The sequence below is a fragment of the Haemorhous mexicanus genome, chromosome 9 (genome assembly GCF_027477595.1).
Source record: "Haemorhous mexicanus isolate bHaeMex1 chromosome 9, bHaeMex1.pri, whole genome shotgun sequence".
NCBI lineage: Eukaryota > Metazoa > Chordata > Aves > Passeriformes > Fringillidae > Haemorhous > Haemorhous mexicanus.
The window spans coordinates 29,762,120-29,779,774 of NC_082349.1; the positions used below are offsets into that span (position 1 = coordinate 29,762,120).

Genomic DNA, 17,655 nt, shown 5'->3' on the forward strand with positions numbered 1-17,655 from the left:
CCAAATTTGCCCTAAGCCAGGACACCTGGGAAGAGGTCAGGACACACAAGACTGACCTTGAAGGACTGCACAAAGGTCCAGAGCAGGATGCGGATGGTGTAACCCTGGCGGAGCAGCTTGATGAGCCGAGCAGCCCGGAAAAGCTTCAGGAAGCTCATGTTGAAGCTGCTGGTGTTCACCAGCTGGGAGGAGATGAGAGGGTCAGAGGGAGCTGGGAGCTCCCAGCACCACCCCACAGCCCACTGCTCCCAGCCCCTGCTTCACCTTGGTGTCCGTCAGGATGATCTCCGTGATGCTGCCGATGACCGTGATGAAGTCAAAGATGTTCCAGGTGTCCCGGAAATAATTCTGCAAAAGAAAGAGGGAGAGAGGGAGCATGGATTTGAGCTCAGGGATGGCAGGTCTGAAGGGTGCTGGGCCACGGGCCAAAGCTGCTCACAGCCAGCAGTGGAGACCTAGCAGCCCATTTGTATGCAGCCACAGTCCGGAACACCGTCCTGTGTCTGAGACAGTGGCAGAGCTGAGCATGCCTGCAGCAAGCAGCTTTTCCTGGGAGATGATTCATGCCTCCAACAGACCAGCCTGGCAAATGGGAGCAGGAAAAGTAGCCACAGCCTAGGTCAGGCTGCAACAGCTTGGCACCTTGACCCTCACTGCCAGGAGGCTACTTTGCCCTCCTCTTCACAGACACCTGGACACATCTCAGCCCCTGCTGTTTGTGCAGCAGTGTGGGAAATAGTAAAGGTAAGAAGATTTTCAGAAAGTTGTAAAATCAGGCCTTAGAAACAGAAAGAGCAGAGAAATTAGAACTAGCTACAGCTGCAAAGTCTGAAAGCAGAAATAGTTATAATAGTATAGCAAGCAAGGACATGAAGCAATAGCTTGAGTTTTAGGCTTGGCTTAGATAGATCTTAAGACTGCAGGAAAATATACTTAGCATGATAGTAGAAGGTTTTCAGCTTAATAATGCAGAGAGCATGCAAGCAAGCCTTGTGTGAAGCAGGTGTAGGTGTGCTTTTAGTGACTGGCTAGAACAATTGTCTGTAAGCTTTAGCAATGTGCTGTAGGCTAGAAAGTTTTTAAAATGCTCTGTAACAAGGAAATTTTCTTTGGCTGTTGTTGGCAAGACGTGAGCTTTTGCCATCTTTCTATTGTCTCAACCCTGTAATGAGGCTGATGCTGCAATAAAACTCAAGGAACATATCCCAGCAGTCCTGTCCCATTTGTGAAAACTCCAAACACATAGCAGCTGGCACAACACCAAACATGACCATGACTGATGCTACTGGGAGCAAGGAAGGTGGCTAGAAACCCTCTCGACAGTGGGCTTTGTCTCTCATAAGCAGCAAAGAATAGCTGAAGAAACAGCAATCCATGGTTTCAGATCCCTAAGGAGCAGCTGGGAGCTTGAGGACTGTGAGTCAGTCAGGGAGGTCTCACTGCTGCTCAGGTACAGCACAAGGACAGAAGTGCAGCAGCACCTCCTGACTTGTGGGGACAAGGGAGCACAGTCCCCAGCCTGTGCAGCAGCACTGGGCTCTGACAGAGCAGCAGCACAGAACCTGCACAGTCCAGGCACAGAGCACAAGGCAAGAAGTAAAGCAGCAGTGTGGCTTTCCCCAGCAGCATCCAGCACTGGGAAGTGCAATGAGAACCAATGGACTCTAGCCCAAAAGCAGCTCTCAGGGCAGGATCCAAATTAAGTAGCAGCAACCTCACTTTATTAGCACCTTCCCTCTGAGATCTGCGCACTGCCAAAGTGCAAATTAACACCCTCCTAAAGAACAGGAGCAGGCACTCACCAGGAAGCCAAAGGCAATGATCTTGAGGACGCACTCCAGGGAGAACACCATGGTGAAGGCAATGTTCAGGTACTTCAGGGCCAGCTCATAGGTGTATGGAGCAGAATAGTACTGATGGAAACAGAGACAGCACTAGCCAGGAGGGATGTGCCAGCCTCATGGCTGATGACTGTCCCAGCACGGACCTGACCTGGCCTATGTTTGCTGCCCTGGCTGCCTCCAGAATTCCATCCTTTCCTCACCCCTCCCTCAGGACAAGCCTGTGGTGCTCCATGTTCCTTGCCTTGGGGGCATCAAGAACATTTCCTCCTTACTCTCTCCACCCCTCTCCCAGGACAGATGTCACTCCTTCTAAGAAGGGAGCACAGAGGAAATCCAGATCTTCCTGCAGTAGTTAAGAGGAAGGAAGATTTGGAATAATTTGGGTAATTTCCTTTAGGAAAGGTGCCACCTCCAGTTCGGGTCCTGTGCTGTTTCACGGGGATGTGCCCAGGGAATTCGCACACTATCTCAAAGCATCTCCACAACCAAAATTCCCTCTGCTCCCATCCTGACTGATCCTACTGCTCCAGACAAAGGGGACAGCCTCCCTCTGAGCCCCAGCTCACCTTCATCATGAGCACCACGGTGTTGAGGGCTATCATGGCCATGATGGTGTACTCAAAGGACGGGGACACCACGAAGTGCCACACGCGGTACTGGAAGGTGTGTCTGTTCTGGGGCATGTACCGCGTCAGGGGCTTGGCGCTGATGGCAAAGTCAATGCAGGCCCTCTGCAACAAAATAACACACATCAGACCCCCATGGACACCTGGGAGGGTCACCACCATATTTTCTGAAAAATCCCTTCGCCAGGATTTCGTCTCCTGGGAAGCCGAGAAGCCTCAGAGAAAAAGGGAAACAATAATTATCTGATTTGCTTCTCCAGTTTTTTGCTGCTTTGGAATGTGAAATGTTTTGATGCTTTGGAATGTTTGTGCTGCTTTTGAGATTGTTTATCCAACATGTGAATTGTTTTGACTTAATGACCAATAACGGTCAGGCTGTGTTGGACTTTGAGGAGAGAGTCATGAATTTTTGATTACTATCTTGTTAAGCCTTCTGGAAGTATCCTTTCTCTATTCTTTAGTATAGTTTTAGTACAGCATTCTATCATATCATATCATATCATATCATATCATATCATATCATATCATATCATATCATATCAATCATATCAACCATATATCATATGATATCATAAAATAATAAATTCGCCTTCTAAGAACAAGGAGTCATTCCTTCCTGCCATGGGGGACCCCAGAAAATACCACAGGGAGGTGCTGGTGGCTGCCACAATTCCTTGCTTCATCATCTGGGAAGGCAGCTGGCTCATGGGTTTCTCGCCTTTTCGATAGCAACAGAGTTCCAAGCTCCGAAATTGCTGAAAACCCCACGGAAATGTCCTCGTGTCCCCTCCCCAGACCATACCTCGTTCTTCTCCAGGCTGCACTCCTCCATCATTTTGTCTCCTTGCTCTTGGAAGGTGATGATGATGAGAGCCACGAAAATGTTGACGAAGAAGAAGGGGAAGACCACGAAGTAGACGACATAAAAAATGGACATCTCCATGCGGTTGCTGCGGCTGGGCCCGCGGTCCTCCTCCGTCACATCCACCGAGTGCTGCAGCACCCTGTGGGCAGAGAGGTGAAGAAAAGCAACTAGGGATACATCCATCACTTCCAACGGGACCCAGCTCTGTCTGTCCACACTTGTGTAATGGCAGGGTAAAGCTCTGTCCTAATCTGCTTTCAAGGATGACCATTTTAAATGGCTACAGCTTGTTTTATGGTGCTTTGCCGCGTCCCTGATGGAAAATAGATTTGCCTGTGTTCTGCACAGAGAGGAAAAAATATTGCCCAAGCTCACCTGAGCATTTAGAGAGGTCCAGTCCTACCATTATCCCTAATATTGACTTCAAATATGTCTCCAGGCCACACGGAAAAGGCATTATCCATCATTCACTCCCTAAGGAAGAAGCTAACCCCAGCCACGGCCCCAGCCTCATAGCAGGGCTAAAACCTCTTTTGTGCTGGCATAATTTGTTATTTTCTCCACCTCCCAGCCCAGCAGCTCCTCTCTCAGTCTCACGGGGTGTAGCTTGACCGCCCCAACAGGGTGACCACCCCTATTCAAGGGGACAGACGGAGGAGAATACTCACTGGGGCCACCCCTCGCCGGTGGACACCGTGAACAGGGTGAGCAGAGCCCAGATGATGTTGTCATAGTGAAACTCGTGCCGCTTCCACTCCCTGCATTTCACCTCCATCTTGTTCTTCTCGTGGTCCACGTAGTTCCCTCTGCAAGGGGGACAGGGGGCAGTGACCTTGGGTTTTTGGGCTGCCAGAGTATGGGATGGTGGGTTTGAACCCTGGGGGCAGAGCAGGTGTGTGCGGGGGTCACCTCTCCTCCCGCAGGGAGAAGCTGGATGACAACCATGAGGAAGGGGAGGGAGAAGGGGAAAGTAAAACACAAGAGAGAGAAGGAGGAAAGAACAGGAGCAAATTAAGGGCTCTGCACCCCACAGAAGGATGGGCCACAGCACTGGGGGCAGGGCTCAGCCCATGCTGTCCCCAGGAGCAAGTCATGGCCAAGGACTTAACAGGGACCCACAGCAGACACGACCCAGTGCCCTGCCCTTGCCAGAGGGGTCAGGAGCACCAGAGCCACTCCACAGGGCACCTACATGCAGTCCTTCTGCGTGTCCTTGGAGCTGTCAGTGCAGTAGAAGAACTTCCCCTTGAAGAGCTGCACGGCGATGACGGCGAAGATGAACATGAAGAGCTTGTAGACAATGAGGATGTTGAAGACGTTCTTGAGAGATGTCACTACACAGTCAAAAACAGCCTGGAAGAGAGGGCAGAGCTCACCCTGGGGAACCCACAGCCCTGCACCAAGACCAGCTTACTTCCTGGGGAAAGAGGGAAAGAGCTGGGTCTTCTCCAAGGCCAAAAGTGATTTTGTGAACGTTATTTTTGTTAACACCCAGAGCAGCCACAGCACATGTGTAGCCACCATGCAGCCCCTGAGACAGCACCAGGGATGGATATTTGTGCCCTCAGTGTTCTCTGCAACCAGGGAAGCAGATGGGGGACCATCCTAATGATGCAATTAGTAGCACTCAAGACTAATTAGCGAGCACTTCATCATTTTGCATCACCCCAATAACAAGGCAGAGCAAATACCTCTGCCTGTCACAGCAGCACGTTCCTTAGTGCTCTCAGCCCTGGCTCTCACAGCACTTCAAGTGGGGATTGTTCTCATCCCTGTTTCGTGATGAAGACAGGCACTTCCAGAAAGGAACTGACACGGGCTGACTTCATCCACTGATCAGGAAGAAAAGCTGGGGTCAACCCCCATGTTTCTGGGGTGCCACCCTGGGTCTCATCAATCAGCCAAACCACTTACAAGTTAAAAAAAAGGGGGCTTCCTTGGTCTCACACTCTTTTTTGGCTCTGTACCCCATCAGCTAAAGTAGGGAAATTGATAATCCTACATGTGATGCAGAAATAATCCCATTATTGAGATGGGAAATCCCTCTCCAGTGCAACACCGTGACAGCACACCACACAAAACCCCGAGCTGTTTGCAACCTGCTCTGATGGGAAAGTTGAAAAACTTTCTAAAGAGATTTGAGCTCTCCAAAACCAGGGCACCCTATTTTTCAGGAGAACATCCGGGCTTTGCTCCATTTTGTCCACTCAAGCCCCACTTTGGCAGAGAAACTACTTCTGGACACCTTGCAGTGCTCCAGGCTTGCTTTCAAAAACTCACTGCACCTCCAGACACGAAGCAGCCTGAGGGGTGTGGTGATTGCAGACAGGGCCCCTAGAACACCCCAAAAGCTTTGAAAACAACTTGTTGATTGCTCACAAACAAGTCGCTGTGGTGGTCCCTGCTCCCAGGGAAGATGAGAAGAGGATGTAAGGCAGGAGATGGAGCTCGTTACCTTCAGCTTGGGCAGTCTCTTGATGGTTTTCAGGGGCCTCAAGACCCGCAGCACACGGAGAGACTTGATGGTCTTGATATCCCGGCCCTTGTTGGTCCTGCCACGTCGAAGGGAGGCACACGGACCCAAAAATGGAACAGAGAGACAATAACCTTGTAGACCTGGGTGTCCTGGGGAGCTGAACTGCTGACAACACCCCCCCAGCAGGTGTGAAGATGGGAACAAGAGGGGCACAAACGCTGCTGAGCGCTCAGCCCACCTCCACACGGTTCCACCGACACGCGCCGACAGCCGGCAGAGATGGAAAACAGGGCAATCCTCTTTTTCCTGGGATTAGCACCCTTCCAGTGACCTCAGCAAACCCCTTGCTGTGGGGAGCAGTGCCAGGGCTGGGGCAGGCAGTGCCAGGAGGTTTGCAGGGCACAGGTTTTGCTTCTTCCCCCCTTCAGGCAGAGGCTGTTTGCAAATGGGGCTTGCGCAGGGTCACCACCGCTGCAAATTGTTTCCTTCCCGTTGCAAGAAATGCGGAATAAAACGAGGGAGGTTTGCTCAATGGGGTCTACCTTGCCAGGGAAATTGTGGGTGCCTCGTCCCTGGAAGTGTTCCAGGCAAAGTTAGATGGGGTCCTGAACAGCCTGGTCTAGTGGAAGGTGTCCCTGACCAAGGCACAGGGGTTGGACCCTTGGGAGGGTCTCTGAGGTCTCTCCAGATCAGGGTTACTCTTGCCTTCACCCCAAGTCAGCTGAGGGAGGCAGAGCTCACCAGGAGAATTCTTTAGAAAAGCCCTCTCATGACCCTCATTTCTTGCATATGATGATTATTCCCCTAACCACAACACCAGGTGGGTTTTTTTTTCTTTTTTAACTAAATACTGGATCTCGAGGTCCTGGTGAAGGTGGCACAGCTTGGATCCACCAGGCACCCTTGAAAAACGTCAGGGAAATTACTTGCAACAACAGATGCTCCCAATTACACAGCTCCTTGGCGAGGGTTAATGCAACAGGGAGTACAATAATGGGCTTAATCATTATGAGATGTAAACAAAACCACTAATTAATAGCCCTCCCTAGGAGCACAGCCCTCACATGCATGGGAAGCAACTGTACAGACGGACCTAGGACTCACTTTGTTCCTGTTTTGCTCAGAAATAGGGCCTGGATAAAGGCCTGGGACATCTGGCTGAGGGCTGGGGTGAGGGTTTGAGGGCAGCACTCAGCTGGTGCAAGCTGTCACCAAGAACACCCCAACTGCAGTGTCTGACACCTGCTGAGGGGGGATCCCTTCAGCCCTCAGGAGTGCCTGCAGGGCAGCGTGCTGCAGCCACTGAAAACACAGCTGAAGGTCAGCCCAGGTGTGGGACAGACTGACCTCCACCTGCAGCCACCCCCCTGCATTCCCAGGAGCAGCATCCCACAAGACCTCGAGCACCATAGTTACCCCAAAGCATTCCTGTCGGCGATCCAGCCCAGCAGCCACCGAGCAGCACCAGCAGAGAGATGGAAAAAGAAAGAAAGAGAGGAGGAAGGTAAGAAAAGGGTCAGGGGAGCTGCATGGGGACCCTGCAGCAGCTGCCCACCACCCCAGGCCTCGGGAGAACGGCATGGTGTGTAGACCATTTTGTGCCCTTCAGGATAAGGCACATCTCCAGGGAGGGACTCCTCCAGAAGCCCCTCCTGCCCTCCCTGCTGGAGGTTTTGGGTGGGGGACACGTGGTGGGAGCTCTGCTGCAAGAGGAACCTGCATGGAGTGGGACAGTGGGCAACAGCAGGAAGGCACAGTCCTCCTCAGCCAGGAGTTGTGGGGTCAGTGAGCCAAAGGCAGGTGCCTCCAAGGGAACCTACCTGCAAGCCACAATACTCCCATCCAAATTCTGCTAAATCACCTCCACTGAGAGCTCCACTGAGCCTGAGGTGCAGTGCAGGGTCTCCTGCAAGCCAGCAGGGTGCTCAGCTGGTCGAGCCAAGGTGGGCTCCAAGGTCCCTGTCTGAGCCAAGTCCCTGCCATGTGCACACAGAGTGCTCAGCCCTGGGGGCAAAGCCTGTAAGTAAAACATTTCCTAAAACACATAAAACTCACCCCAGCCCCCGGCTGTGTCAGTCCAACATGTGGCAGGTGTGCTGAAAAGGTGACAATTTAACTTGGCAGCCCTTCTGTGGTGGGACCTCTGCCCTGACCTGCCTCACACCAGGTTATTTTGCAGTACCTAGGGGTCCTTCTTTCTTCCAGGCCCTGGTGCCAATGGGGACAAGGAGATGCTGCAAGGAAAGAAGCCCCTCTGCTGGGTAATCAGCCCTGCACACCCAGGGCTCCAGACTGGCCACTCAACCTCTGCAACAACCTTTCCACCAGCCCTGGACAGCTCTGCAAAACTGCTGTGAACTGCAGCCTCAGAGGGAGGCCAAAGCAAGCAAGGTCTTTAGATGTGGTTCTGGTTATTTCAGCTAATTTAATTTGAACTCTTTGGAGATTTACAGCTTTTTATTTAGGCTGTGTATGGACTGATGGATTAGCTTTCCACGTGGAGAGCTAGAGATTAATGGAGACAGCCTCTCTCAGGATTTGTGGCCTCTGAGAGAGCAGTGGACAAGCCACAATGGCTCACAGAGAGATGGCTTTGTGGGTGGACACTTGGTGATCAGTGATCTGGAGGTGGCACAGACAGCCTGTGGGTGATGGTGCCACTCCTGCTGTGCCCACGGCCACCCCTGTGGGAAAACCAGAGTGCAGAGGGGAGGCAAGAGGGGCAGGAAACCTGCATGGCACACCCCAGCATTCCTACTGGGACCTGCTGGACTCAGGCACCAGCTGCTCTCATCCAGGTAATCACCACACTCCACAGGCACTGCTGTTCCCACCCAGCTCCATGGAGGAGAGGAGGAGGAGAAGGAGAAAGGAGAAAGGAGAAAGAAAAGAAGAGAGAAGATAAGGAGAAGGAGAAAGAAGGAGAAAGGAGGAAGGAGAAAGAAGGAGAGGAGGAGGAGGAGAAGGAGAAAGAGAAAAGAGAAGGGAGAAGAGAAGGAGAAAGGAGAAAGGAGGAAGGAGAAGAAGAAGAAGGAGAGGAGAAAGGAGGGAGAGGGAGAAGAAGGAGAGGAGGAGAAGGAGAAAGGAAGAAGGAGAAGGAGAAGGAGAAGGAGAAGGAGAAGGAGAAGGAGAAGGAGAAGGAGAAGGAGAAGGAGAAGGAGAAGGAGGAAGAGGAGAAGGAGAAGGAGAAGGAGAAGGAGAAGGAGAAGGAGAAGGAGAAGGAGAAGGAGAAGGAGAAGGAGAAGGAGAAGGAGAAGGAGAAGGAGAAGGAGAAGGAGAAGGAGAAGGAGAAGGAGAAGGAGAAGAGGAGGAGGAGAAGGAGGAGGGAGGAGGGAGAAGGAGAAGGAGAAGGAGAAAGGAGGGAGAAGGAGAAGGAGAGGAGGAGGAGGAGAAAGGAGGAAGGAGAAAGGAGGGAGGAGGAAGGAGAAAGGAGGGAGGAGGAAGGAGAAAGGAGGAAGAAGGACAAGGAGGAAGGAGAAAGGAGGAAGGAGAAAGGAGGAAGAAGGACAAGGAGGAAGGAGAAGAAGGAGAAAGAAGAAGGAGAAGGAGGAAGGAGAAGGAGGAGAACACTCCCCCTGCCCTGGCCCCACATCAAAGAGCTCACAGAGGGAGAAGAAAAGGAGACTGACTGGAACATCACCACCAGAGTTTTCCCCCGGAGATCAGGAGGGAGGCTGGGAGGGAGGGTGGCAGGCTGGGACATGGAGAGCTGGTGAATATCCTGCAGCTCCCGCAGCTGTGGCGGCGCTGGGCTGCTGAGGGGAGAGGCAGGTGTTCCTACAAGTGCTTTATAATGCCTGAACCCATCGGAAATCACCGTGGTGCCTTTGCTCCCTTCACTGCCGAAGCCATGAGCTCATCTCCTCCAGCAGGAGCCAGGCTGGAGATGGGGCAGACAGACGGACAATCCTGCAGGTTTACATGACAAAAATCCCCGTCCGTGGCACAAGCAGCTCAGGATGTACCCAGCTACAGCTGCAGGAGAGAGCAGGAGACACCAGTGCTCGCTGCAAACGTGTGTGGAGATGCCAAGGCCTTCTCCACGGGCAGGGCTTCGGTGCCACGGCCCATGGGGGTGCTCACCCTCGAGAATTCAGCTGCCCCATGCCCAGAGGGAACATCCTTCCCTCGGGAGGAGGGGTGGGGGCAGGCAGGTGGCAAGCGGGGCTGGAAGGTGCCAGGCAGGTCCCCCATATCCCCTGCCAGCCACAGAGCCACCACAGGAATTGTGCCACCCTTGTGGGGTGAGGGCAAGGGGACAGTAAGCAATCCCTGTGCATTGGTGGGTGTCACCATGATATTTTCTGAAAAATCCTCTTTGCCCAGGATTTTCCCCTGGGAAGCTGAGAAGCCTCAGAGAGGAATGAAAACAATAAATATCTGATTGCTGCTCCTGTGTTTGGCTGCTTTGGAATGTGGCTTGGACATTGTTTACCAACAGGTGCATGTTTGGTTGGTTCCATGTGAATTGTTTTAAATTAATGACCAATCACCATCAGCTGTGTCAGACTCTCTGAGTCAGTCAGGAGCTTTCATTATCATTCTTCTTGTGAAGCCTTCTGATGTATCCTTTCTCTTTCTTTAGTATAGTTTTAGTATAGCATTCTTTAATATAATATAATCTCATAAAATATTAAATCAGCCTTCTGAGAACATGGAGTCAAATCCTCATCTCTCACCTCGTCCAGGGGACCCTCACAAACACCACAGGTGAGGACATCCCTCCACCCAGGAGCAGGCTAAGCCAACAACCTGTGCTCCTTCAGCCATCAAAATTCTTGATGGAAGTTGCCTGGGAAGGAAAAGGCTCCCTTGCCCTCCTCCTCAAACCATCTTCAGGCTGCTGATGCCCTTGAGCCCTGCCAGACACACTCCTGGCAGAGCAGGGATCAGCCAGACCCTGGAGATGCTCCATCCACCCTCCTGGTGGCCTGTGTGGCCTCCCAGAGGCTCAGAGCATTGTCCCCAGGCAGCAAACCTTCCCCAGGCCCCTTCCCCATGGTCTGTGGTCTGCCCCCTGCCCTGCCCAAGGGCTGCTTCATCCTCTGCTGGGCGAGCTGAATTCTCCTGTGCTCTTCCCAAGGAGGGAGCAGGGGCTGGAGGCACCGGGAGAGGAATGGGGAGAGGAGGGTGAGGAAGGCACAAGCAATGAGCCAGAGGGGCACAGGTGGGTGAGAACTAGGAGAAGGAGCTGTTGCCCAGTGCGGGGTGAGGTAGGAGGGATGGATTATGGGCTGTAATCCATCCAGGGACCTCGTGGGCACCCCGAGAGCCCCGCACGGTACCTGAGCTGTGGCCAAGGCTCCCGTCTGCGTGGCTGCCAGGCCCTCCCCTGTCAGCAGCCACTGCTGCCAGTGTCACAGGCACAAAGAGAGAACAACAGTGTGACAAAGGAGCCTGAGCCTCTCCTCTCTGCTCCTCTCCCTCCAACGGGGCAGCACAGCCCTGGGGATTGCCCCTTCCCTGCCAGCACCACCTTGGCACCACGCATCCCTCCCTGAGCTCACTGCACCCCCTGCCCCAGCCAGCAGCACAGGGCACATCAGAGCAGCAGGAAACTCATCCCTGCGTGCTCCTGCCCTCCATGGCACATCCCAGTACCCACAGGTGCCACAAGCTCAGGGCCAGGGCCCAATCTCCAAGCAGTGCTCAGTGGGCACGCTGCAGGGCGAGCACACAGCCCTCTCTGTGATGCCTCAAGGACACTGGCACAAACCCCACCAGCCTCAGCCCCATTCCTGCAGGGCTCCAGAGCAATGTCCCCCTCCGACCAGAGGAAGTATCACCAGCCAGGGCTACCATTTCCACCAAGAACGTGTTCAGAGGGCAGCTCCACCTGGCAGGCTGCTGCTTTTGCTGTCTCTGTGCACCCCAAGATGCATAGCAGGTGTATAACCCCAGCTCTGGCACATTTAGGCCATTTCCCCCTCTCTAACAGCCCCTTCTGCTCTGTTTCAAATCCACTTGCACCACCAACTTCTTCCTAGCATCTCCAGCTTGCCTTGCCTTGCTCCCTGCCTGCTTTCTCACCAGCTTCTGTCAAACAAGGAGAAACATCTCCGGAGCAGCCACACACCACTGCCAGGAGCCATACCAGAAAGGTGCAGAGAAATAAAATACAAAACAAAATCAGAGTCTAGTAGCCATAACACACAGTTTCACCCTTCTCCCAGCCCAGCCCAGCCCTGGGAAGGCAGGGAGCTGACAAGGACAAGGGCCACTTACGCCAAGGCAAAGGCCACCAGCGCTCCCACCACCACGATGAAATCCAGGATGTTCCAGAGGTCTCGGAAGTAGGAGCCATCCTGCAGGATCAAGCCCTGATCAATCATCTGGAGGGGAGATACAGAGAGAAAAACAGGCAGGGAATGAGCAGCTCAGACACGAAGCTGGGGGGCAGGATCACTGCAGACACGTCCCAGTGTCCTGGGAGTAGGACTTGGGATTTTGTGGAAGCCTCGGGGCTGATAAAGGAGGTGCTGAGCACTCGGGACCAGCACTGCTGAGAATCAAACTTTAAGGTTTCCACCTTCTAAGTTGAGGACCAGAACTGCAGAACTGAGCTATTTCCCAGGGATGCTGCATCCTGTCAGGGCTCTTACCTTGATCACCATCTCGAAGGTGAAGACACCAGTGAAGACGTAGTCAAAATACCTCAGCACCTGCAGAGAGAGGGCACAGGTGCTCTGCAGCTGCTGCCAAGCAAACTGTGCCCACCCAGACACCCAGCTACAGCAGCTTGCCTGGCTCAGGGGCAAAATGGGGTTGGTTTGCTTGTCCTAAACCCAGTCTCATCCCTAAGAGTTCAGGACAGCCCCAAATCCAGTCTGTGCAGGCAGGAGGGAATCATTCCCCATGCAAATGGCTTGGAAATGACACTGCTAGCCTGGATCACCTGCCCCACACCAGTGCCTGTACCAGCATCTCCCCAGTCCAAGCCACTTTACAGCTGACCAGACACCCTGGTCTCTCCGCAGGCTCTAAACCCCGTGTGTGGGAAGCTGGGAGTGACTCCCATGGTTCACAAGGGAAGGTGATGGGGGAGAAACCAGATTCCACAGCACAGTGCACGTGCCACCACCGTCTGCCCTGATCCCACAGAGCTCAAATCCTGCAGGAGCTCTGCCTGCCCTGCTGGGGGAGCGGGAGGGGGTTGCAATCACTTTGTTGCGGTCGGAGTTGGTGAGGACGGGATCCTCGGCGGCGAGGGCGATGCTGCTGGCAGCGATCACCAGCAGGATGCACATCTCGAAGTAGCGCAGGTTCACGATGTAGTGGCAGGCCCTCCTCACCCTGCAGGGACACAGCCCACCTGTGAGCCCCTGGCAGGCCACAGCCACAGCCCTTGTGCAAAGCCCACCCCATAATGCCATCTTCCAAGGGGGGGGGAGATGGGCAGCAAAGCCTGAGGAGCAGAAGAAGGGAGCCCAAGGGGTGTTTGGGCTTTTTGATCCCTCTTCTCAGCTGTCTCAGCCCCACAGCCAGGCAGGGAGAGTCCCTAAGAAATTGGGGTGCTTACTCTTCCAGGCTGCTGGGTTTGGGGAAGAGCTGCAGAGCAGCAGAAAACTGCAGGTAAATATAGCAAACAAGGAATAAAAATCCCAGTTTAGAAATCAGCAGCTGGGAGAGAGCCATGAGCCCATGCCACAGAGGGAGAGCAATGTGGGGCTTGAGGAACTCTGTGGCTGCTTATCCAGCCTGTTTGGGAGACACTCAGCTCCCTTCTTACAGGGATTCCCTGGTTCTGGTGATGTCTGGGGTCCTTCCCCTTGCAGCCCTCCCCAGCCCCAGAGTGAAAAACGTCTCACGGGTTGGTGGTGCTGAAGATGAACATGGAGCTGTGCGGCACCATGGCTTTGCCCGTCTCGCTCTTTTCCTTCTTCCTCTTCTTCTTCTCCATTTCTTCCTCATCCTCTTTGGTCTCAGCTTCCTTTAAGGGGCTGGCTTCGCCGTCTGTCTTGTTGCTAACTGCAGGAAAGCGAGAGCCTTTGCCCGACCTTGCACCCAGACAACACCCTGGGGTGTCCCTGCCACCCAGGCAACCCCCGTCTGAATTCCTGCTCTGAATCCCTGTGCTGTCACAGGGAGAGGGACTAGGCAGGAAGAAAACACACCAGCTGCTGGGATGGAGCAGATGAAATGGGTGTAACAAGGCCCGTTTTCACCTTGGTGGGTAATTAATAACACTGTTTAAAGCAGCTCACCTTGACAGCCAGGAAGGATGCTGCTAAGGGGTTTGAGTGACAGTGAGCTGCCGGAGGCTACAGATGTTCCAGGAAAAACAGGGAATGCCAGAGTTTTGCCCAGGCAGAGAGGAAGGGGAAATGATGGATCACATGAAGGGGTGGATGGGAAGAGTTGAGAAAGGGACACGGGCCCCAAGGGGATGCTGGCACATCAGCGTTTGGGCTCCCCTGCAAAGCCCCTCACTGGGGTGAGGTGCTGCAAGGAGCAGCACGGAGATCCCCCCGGCTGATGGATGCAGATAGGAAAAGCCACACAAGCAGCTTTCCACCCCCACAAGGTCCCCGAGGGCTGGGAGAGGGGCTCAGGAAAGAGAGACGGGTCCTCACTCTGTACCACAGCGGAGTCGTGCACATCGATCATGATGGCCGTGCTCTCGGTGGCCTTCTCGGTGTTGGGGGTGATGGAGGACAGGTCGGGCTCGCTGCGGCTCACGCTGCGGCTGGGCTCCAGCAGCGCCTGCTCGCTCGTGTCCGGGCTGCTGCACTCCTGCTCCATCAGGGAGCCCGTCTTCCCCTGGGAGAGCTCGGCTGCCACGTGAGGGGGGCTGCCCTTCTTGGTGGTGCCAATCAGATCGGCATCGCCAGCAGGGACCCCGTTTGTCCTGCAGCAGGGACAGGGGAGAAAAGGAGGTGTGAGAAGATATGGGGACAGGAGAAGAAGAGAACATGAGGAGCTGTGGGGATGCCCTCTGAGGAGCTGTGCAAGATGTCCTCTGCAGGTACCAACCTGATGGACTCCCCGCTCGCCTCTGGCTCCCCCGGAATCAGCGCCTCTGCCGCAGCCATGTCCCCACGCCGGTCCCCATCCTGCATCCCCTCGGCAGTGCTGGCCTCCTCCAGCCCCATCTCCTGGCTGGCCGAGCGGCTCCCCAAGATGCCAGCCGTGTCCTTGCCGTCCACGCGGGCTCTGCGGTGCCGGCTGCGCCGCTGGCTCGGCCTCATCCTCGCCCTATCCTCCATGCTGCCTCCTGCCCCGTCCTGTTCTCCTGGCTCGCAGTTCCCATGGCAAGACTTCTGCTGCCACATGTCCCGCTTGGCCCGCGGTGATGTCCTCTCCTCCCCGCCGCCGGGGTTGGCCCCTGGTACCGCCTGCTCGGGTCCCTCGCGCTCTCCCTTGCCCTGCTCCTCAGCGCATTTCTCCAGGGTGACACCCTCCCCGGGCCTCTTCCTGCGGAAGATGCTGGCGTGGGGATTGATGAGGGGCGGCTCGTCCTTGTTGATGCCCTCCTGGCTGGACATCTGCATGTGCCGGCGCAGCTGGCTGGTGCGCTGCTCCCACACCGACATGTGGTGCCTCCGCCGACGCTCCCGCCTGCAACGGGGGACGGCGAGGGGTCACCATCCCTGCTGCCCTCACCGTCCCCCCGGTGAAACACCCACCCTGGATTTCATCTGGGAATCCCAGGCAGAAGGAAGTGCCACCGCCGGGGTTACAGGCTGTGCTAAGGCTTCGTCCCTCTGGTGCTGGAAGTGGGGCTGGGAGTGTGCTTGCGTCCCTTCAGAAAGCATCAGGCTGATGGATGACCAGCCCCAGCAGCCTCCATGCTGCCCTGAAGCTTTCAGGCAGCACATCCAGCTTCTGGGAGCAGCCAGCATCCTGGTTTGCCCTATCCCAGACAGGCAGAGACCACCTTCCCCTTGAGTGACTGCCTGGGGACACCTTAAATATGGGCCGAGCCCTCTTGCTGCACCTTGGGACCTCTCCTCTCCCGTCTCTCAGCACATCCCGGGTAGAGAGCCTGCCCTGAGGCTTGAGGAGCAGCGATTTTGAGGGGAAGGAGCTGCACTGGGCTTCTGGGCTACGCCACTAAACGTTTGCAGCGTGGTAAAACAACACCCTGGAGAAGACAAGACGTGCCCTTCCCGACACCCCCGCGGCACAGGGAAAACACCCAGGAGCACACAGGGGCACGGGCACTGCTCACAGCCCAGCGCACACCCACGGCACCGCGGCACCGCGCACGGGGGATCCGTGCACGGGGGGGAGCACGGGGCACACGGATACAGCACACACACACACACACACACACACACACACACACAATGAATTCCCACTCCCGAGGGGAGCGGGGTGTGCCCCGGCCCCGCGGACGGACGCACAGACAGCACAGGAGGCACAGACGGACACGCGCCCCCGCCGCCCACATACAGGTGGCTGCTGCGTGGCTCCCACATCGACATGTGGTGTCTCCTCCGCCTGTCTCTTCTGCGGAGGAAAAACAAACGGGTTCAATCCCCTCCTTCCACTCGTGTGGGCAGCGCACAGAGCTGTCCCCCCTCCCTGGGCAGGGCTCATCCTGGCCCTGTGCATCCTCGGTGAGCCCCCACGGGCACACTGGTCACGGGCTGGCACGCTCAAGCTGGCACTCTGCTCCCTGGGAGCCTTCCCCACGCCACGCACAGGGAGAGCAGTGCAGGCTCCAGTCCTTCAGAACCTTGGAGACATCCTTGGGTACTTAACCGCTGTCTCAAACTGCTCCAAATTCACTTCTCCCAAGAAACAAGAGGCAATTGGAAAGAAGAAGCAATGCATCAGGCCGGCCCTGAGCTGCTCAGAGCCACCTCCATCAGCTGCTGCTGGCCTGGGAGCACAGAGGGGAACGTGAACTTCCCCAGCAAACACAAGGCACAAGGCCAGGTTGAGATGCCACAGAGCTGCTGTCACCTGAGCAGCCCCCACACAGAGCAAGTTAACAGGGCTGGCAGGGTGAGGTCCCAGGCTTTAACCTCTGCCTCAGCATAGAAAAGATTCGGATACACACAGCTCCAAGAACACTGCCCTGAGAATGTGCAATCATAGAAACACAGAACATCCTGAGTTCAAAGGGACCCACAAGGATCACGGAATCCAACTCCCAGCCCTGCACAGGACACCCCCAGGAATCCCACCACATGCCTGAGAGCAAATGCTGTTCAAATGCTTCTTGAGCAGGCTTGCTGTCGTGACCACTTCCCAACAGTTTGAAGCCATTCTCCCTCGTCCTATCATTTATCAAAAAACCACCTTGTCAGAAGCCCCTCGTCAGCTCTCTCAAGGTGCTCCAAGGTCTCCTGACTTAGCAACCTCCATCCTCCCAGCTCATGGGAGAGCTGCTCCAGTCATGCCAGTCAGTGCTTATGGTCTCCATGGATCCCCGTGCATGGGGAGGCCTCAGTGCCACGCTCGAGGCAGGGCTGGAGCTGCCAGCACCCGCAGCATTCCCACAACGAGCTGCAGAGCCTCCGGACACGCCCGCGCAGCACACCCAGCACCAATGCATGCCGGTGCATTCTTCAACGCGCACCAGCACCCACCTGGCAGCCCCGAGCCAGCTGCACCCAGGTTTACAAACACAGAGCTCCCACAGGCACCCACACCACCCCTGGCCACGTGGGAACGCCGGTCCATGCCCACGCTGCCAGCAGGAATGCCCGTGCCAGCCTGCATGCACGGGGGAAATGGAGCCACCAAAGGCAGGGCCTGGCTCTGAGCTCCCTTCTGGGCCAGCTCTGCTCTGCCTTGGCCACCACGGTGTTGTCCCTCCACAAGCTCAGCACCACCAAAAGCACACCAGACCTGAGGCTGACTACATCCTCAAGCCTAACCCATGGCATCTGC

The 17,655-nt window shown here is 55.2% G+C and overlaps 1 protein-coding gene across 1 annotated transcript in view; it reads right to left on the reverse strand.

The window, feature by feature from the left end:
• Positions 1 to 17,655, reverse strand: part of CACNA1E (calcium voltage-gated channel subunit alpha1 E) — a 124,919-nt gene that overhangs the window by 24,635 nt on the left and 82,629 nt on the right. The window contains exons 20-33 of the mRNA XM_059854744.1: positions 14,785 to 15,369; positions 14,385 to 14,659; positions 13,620 to 13,779; positions 12,975 to 13,104; positions 12,414 to 12,473; positions 12,037 to 12,143; positions 5,791 to 5,887; positions 4,528 to 4,688; positions 4,004 to 4,141; positions 3,273 to 3,474; positions 2,411 to 2,575; positions 1,803 to 1,913; positions 265 to 348; positions 57 to 182 (exon numbers count right to left, since the gene is read on the reverse strand). Coding sequence (XP_059710727.1) covers positions 57 to 182; positions 265 to 348; positions 1,803 to 1,913; positions 2,411 to 2,575; positions 3,273 to 3,474; positions 4,004 to 4,141; positions 4,528 to 4,688; positions 5,791 to 5,887; positions 12,037 to 12,143; positions 12,414 to 12,473; positions 12,975 to 13,104; positions 13,620 to 13,779; positions 14,385 to 14,659; positions 14,785 to 15,369 — 2,401 coding nt within the window. The remainder of the gene's footprint in view (positions 1 to 56; positions 183 to 264; positions 349 to 1,802; positions 1,914 to 2,410; positions 2,576 to 3,272; positions 3,475 to 4,003; positions 4,142 to 4,527; positions 4,689 to 5,790; positions 5,888 to 12,036; positions 12,144 to 12,413; positions 12,474 to 12,974; positions 13,105 to 13,619; positions 13,780 to 14,384; positions 14,660 to 14,784; positions 15,370 to 17,655) is intronic.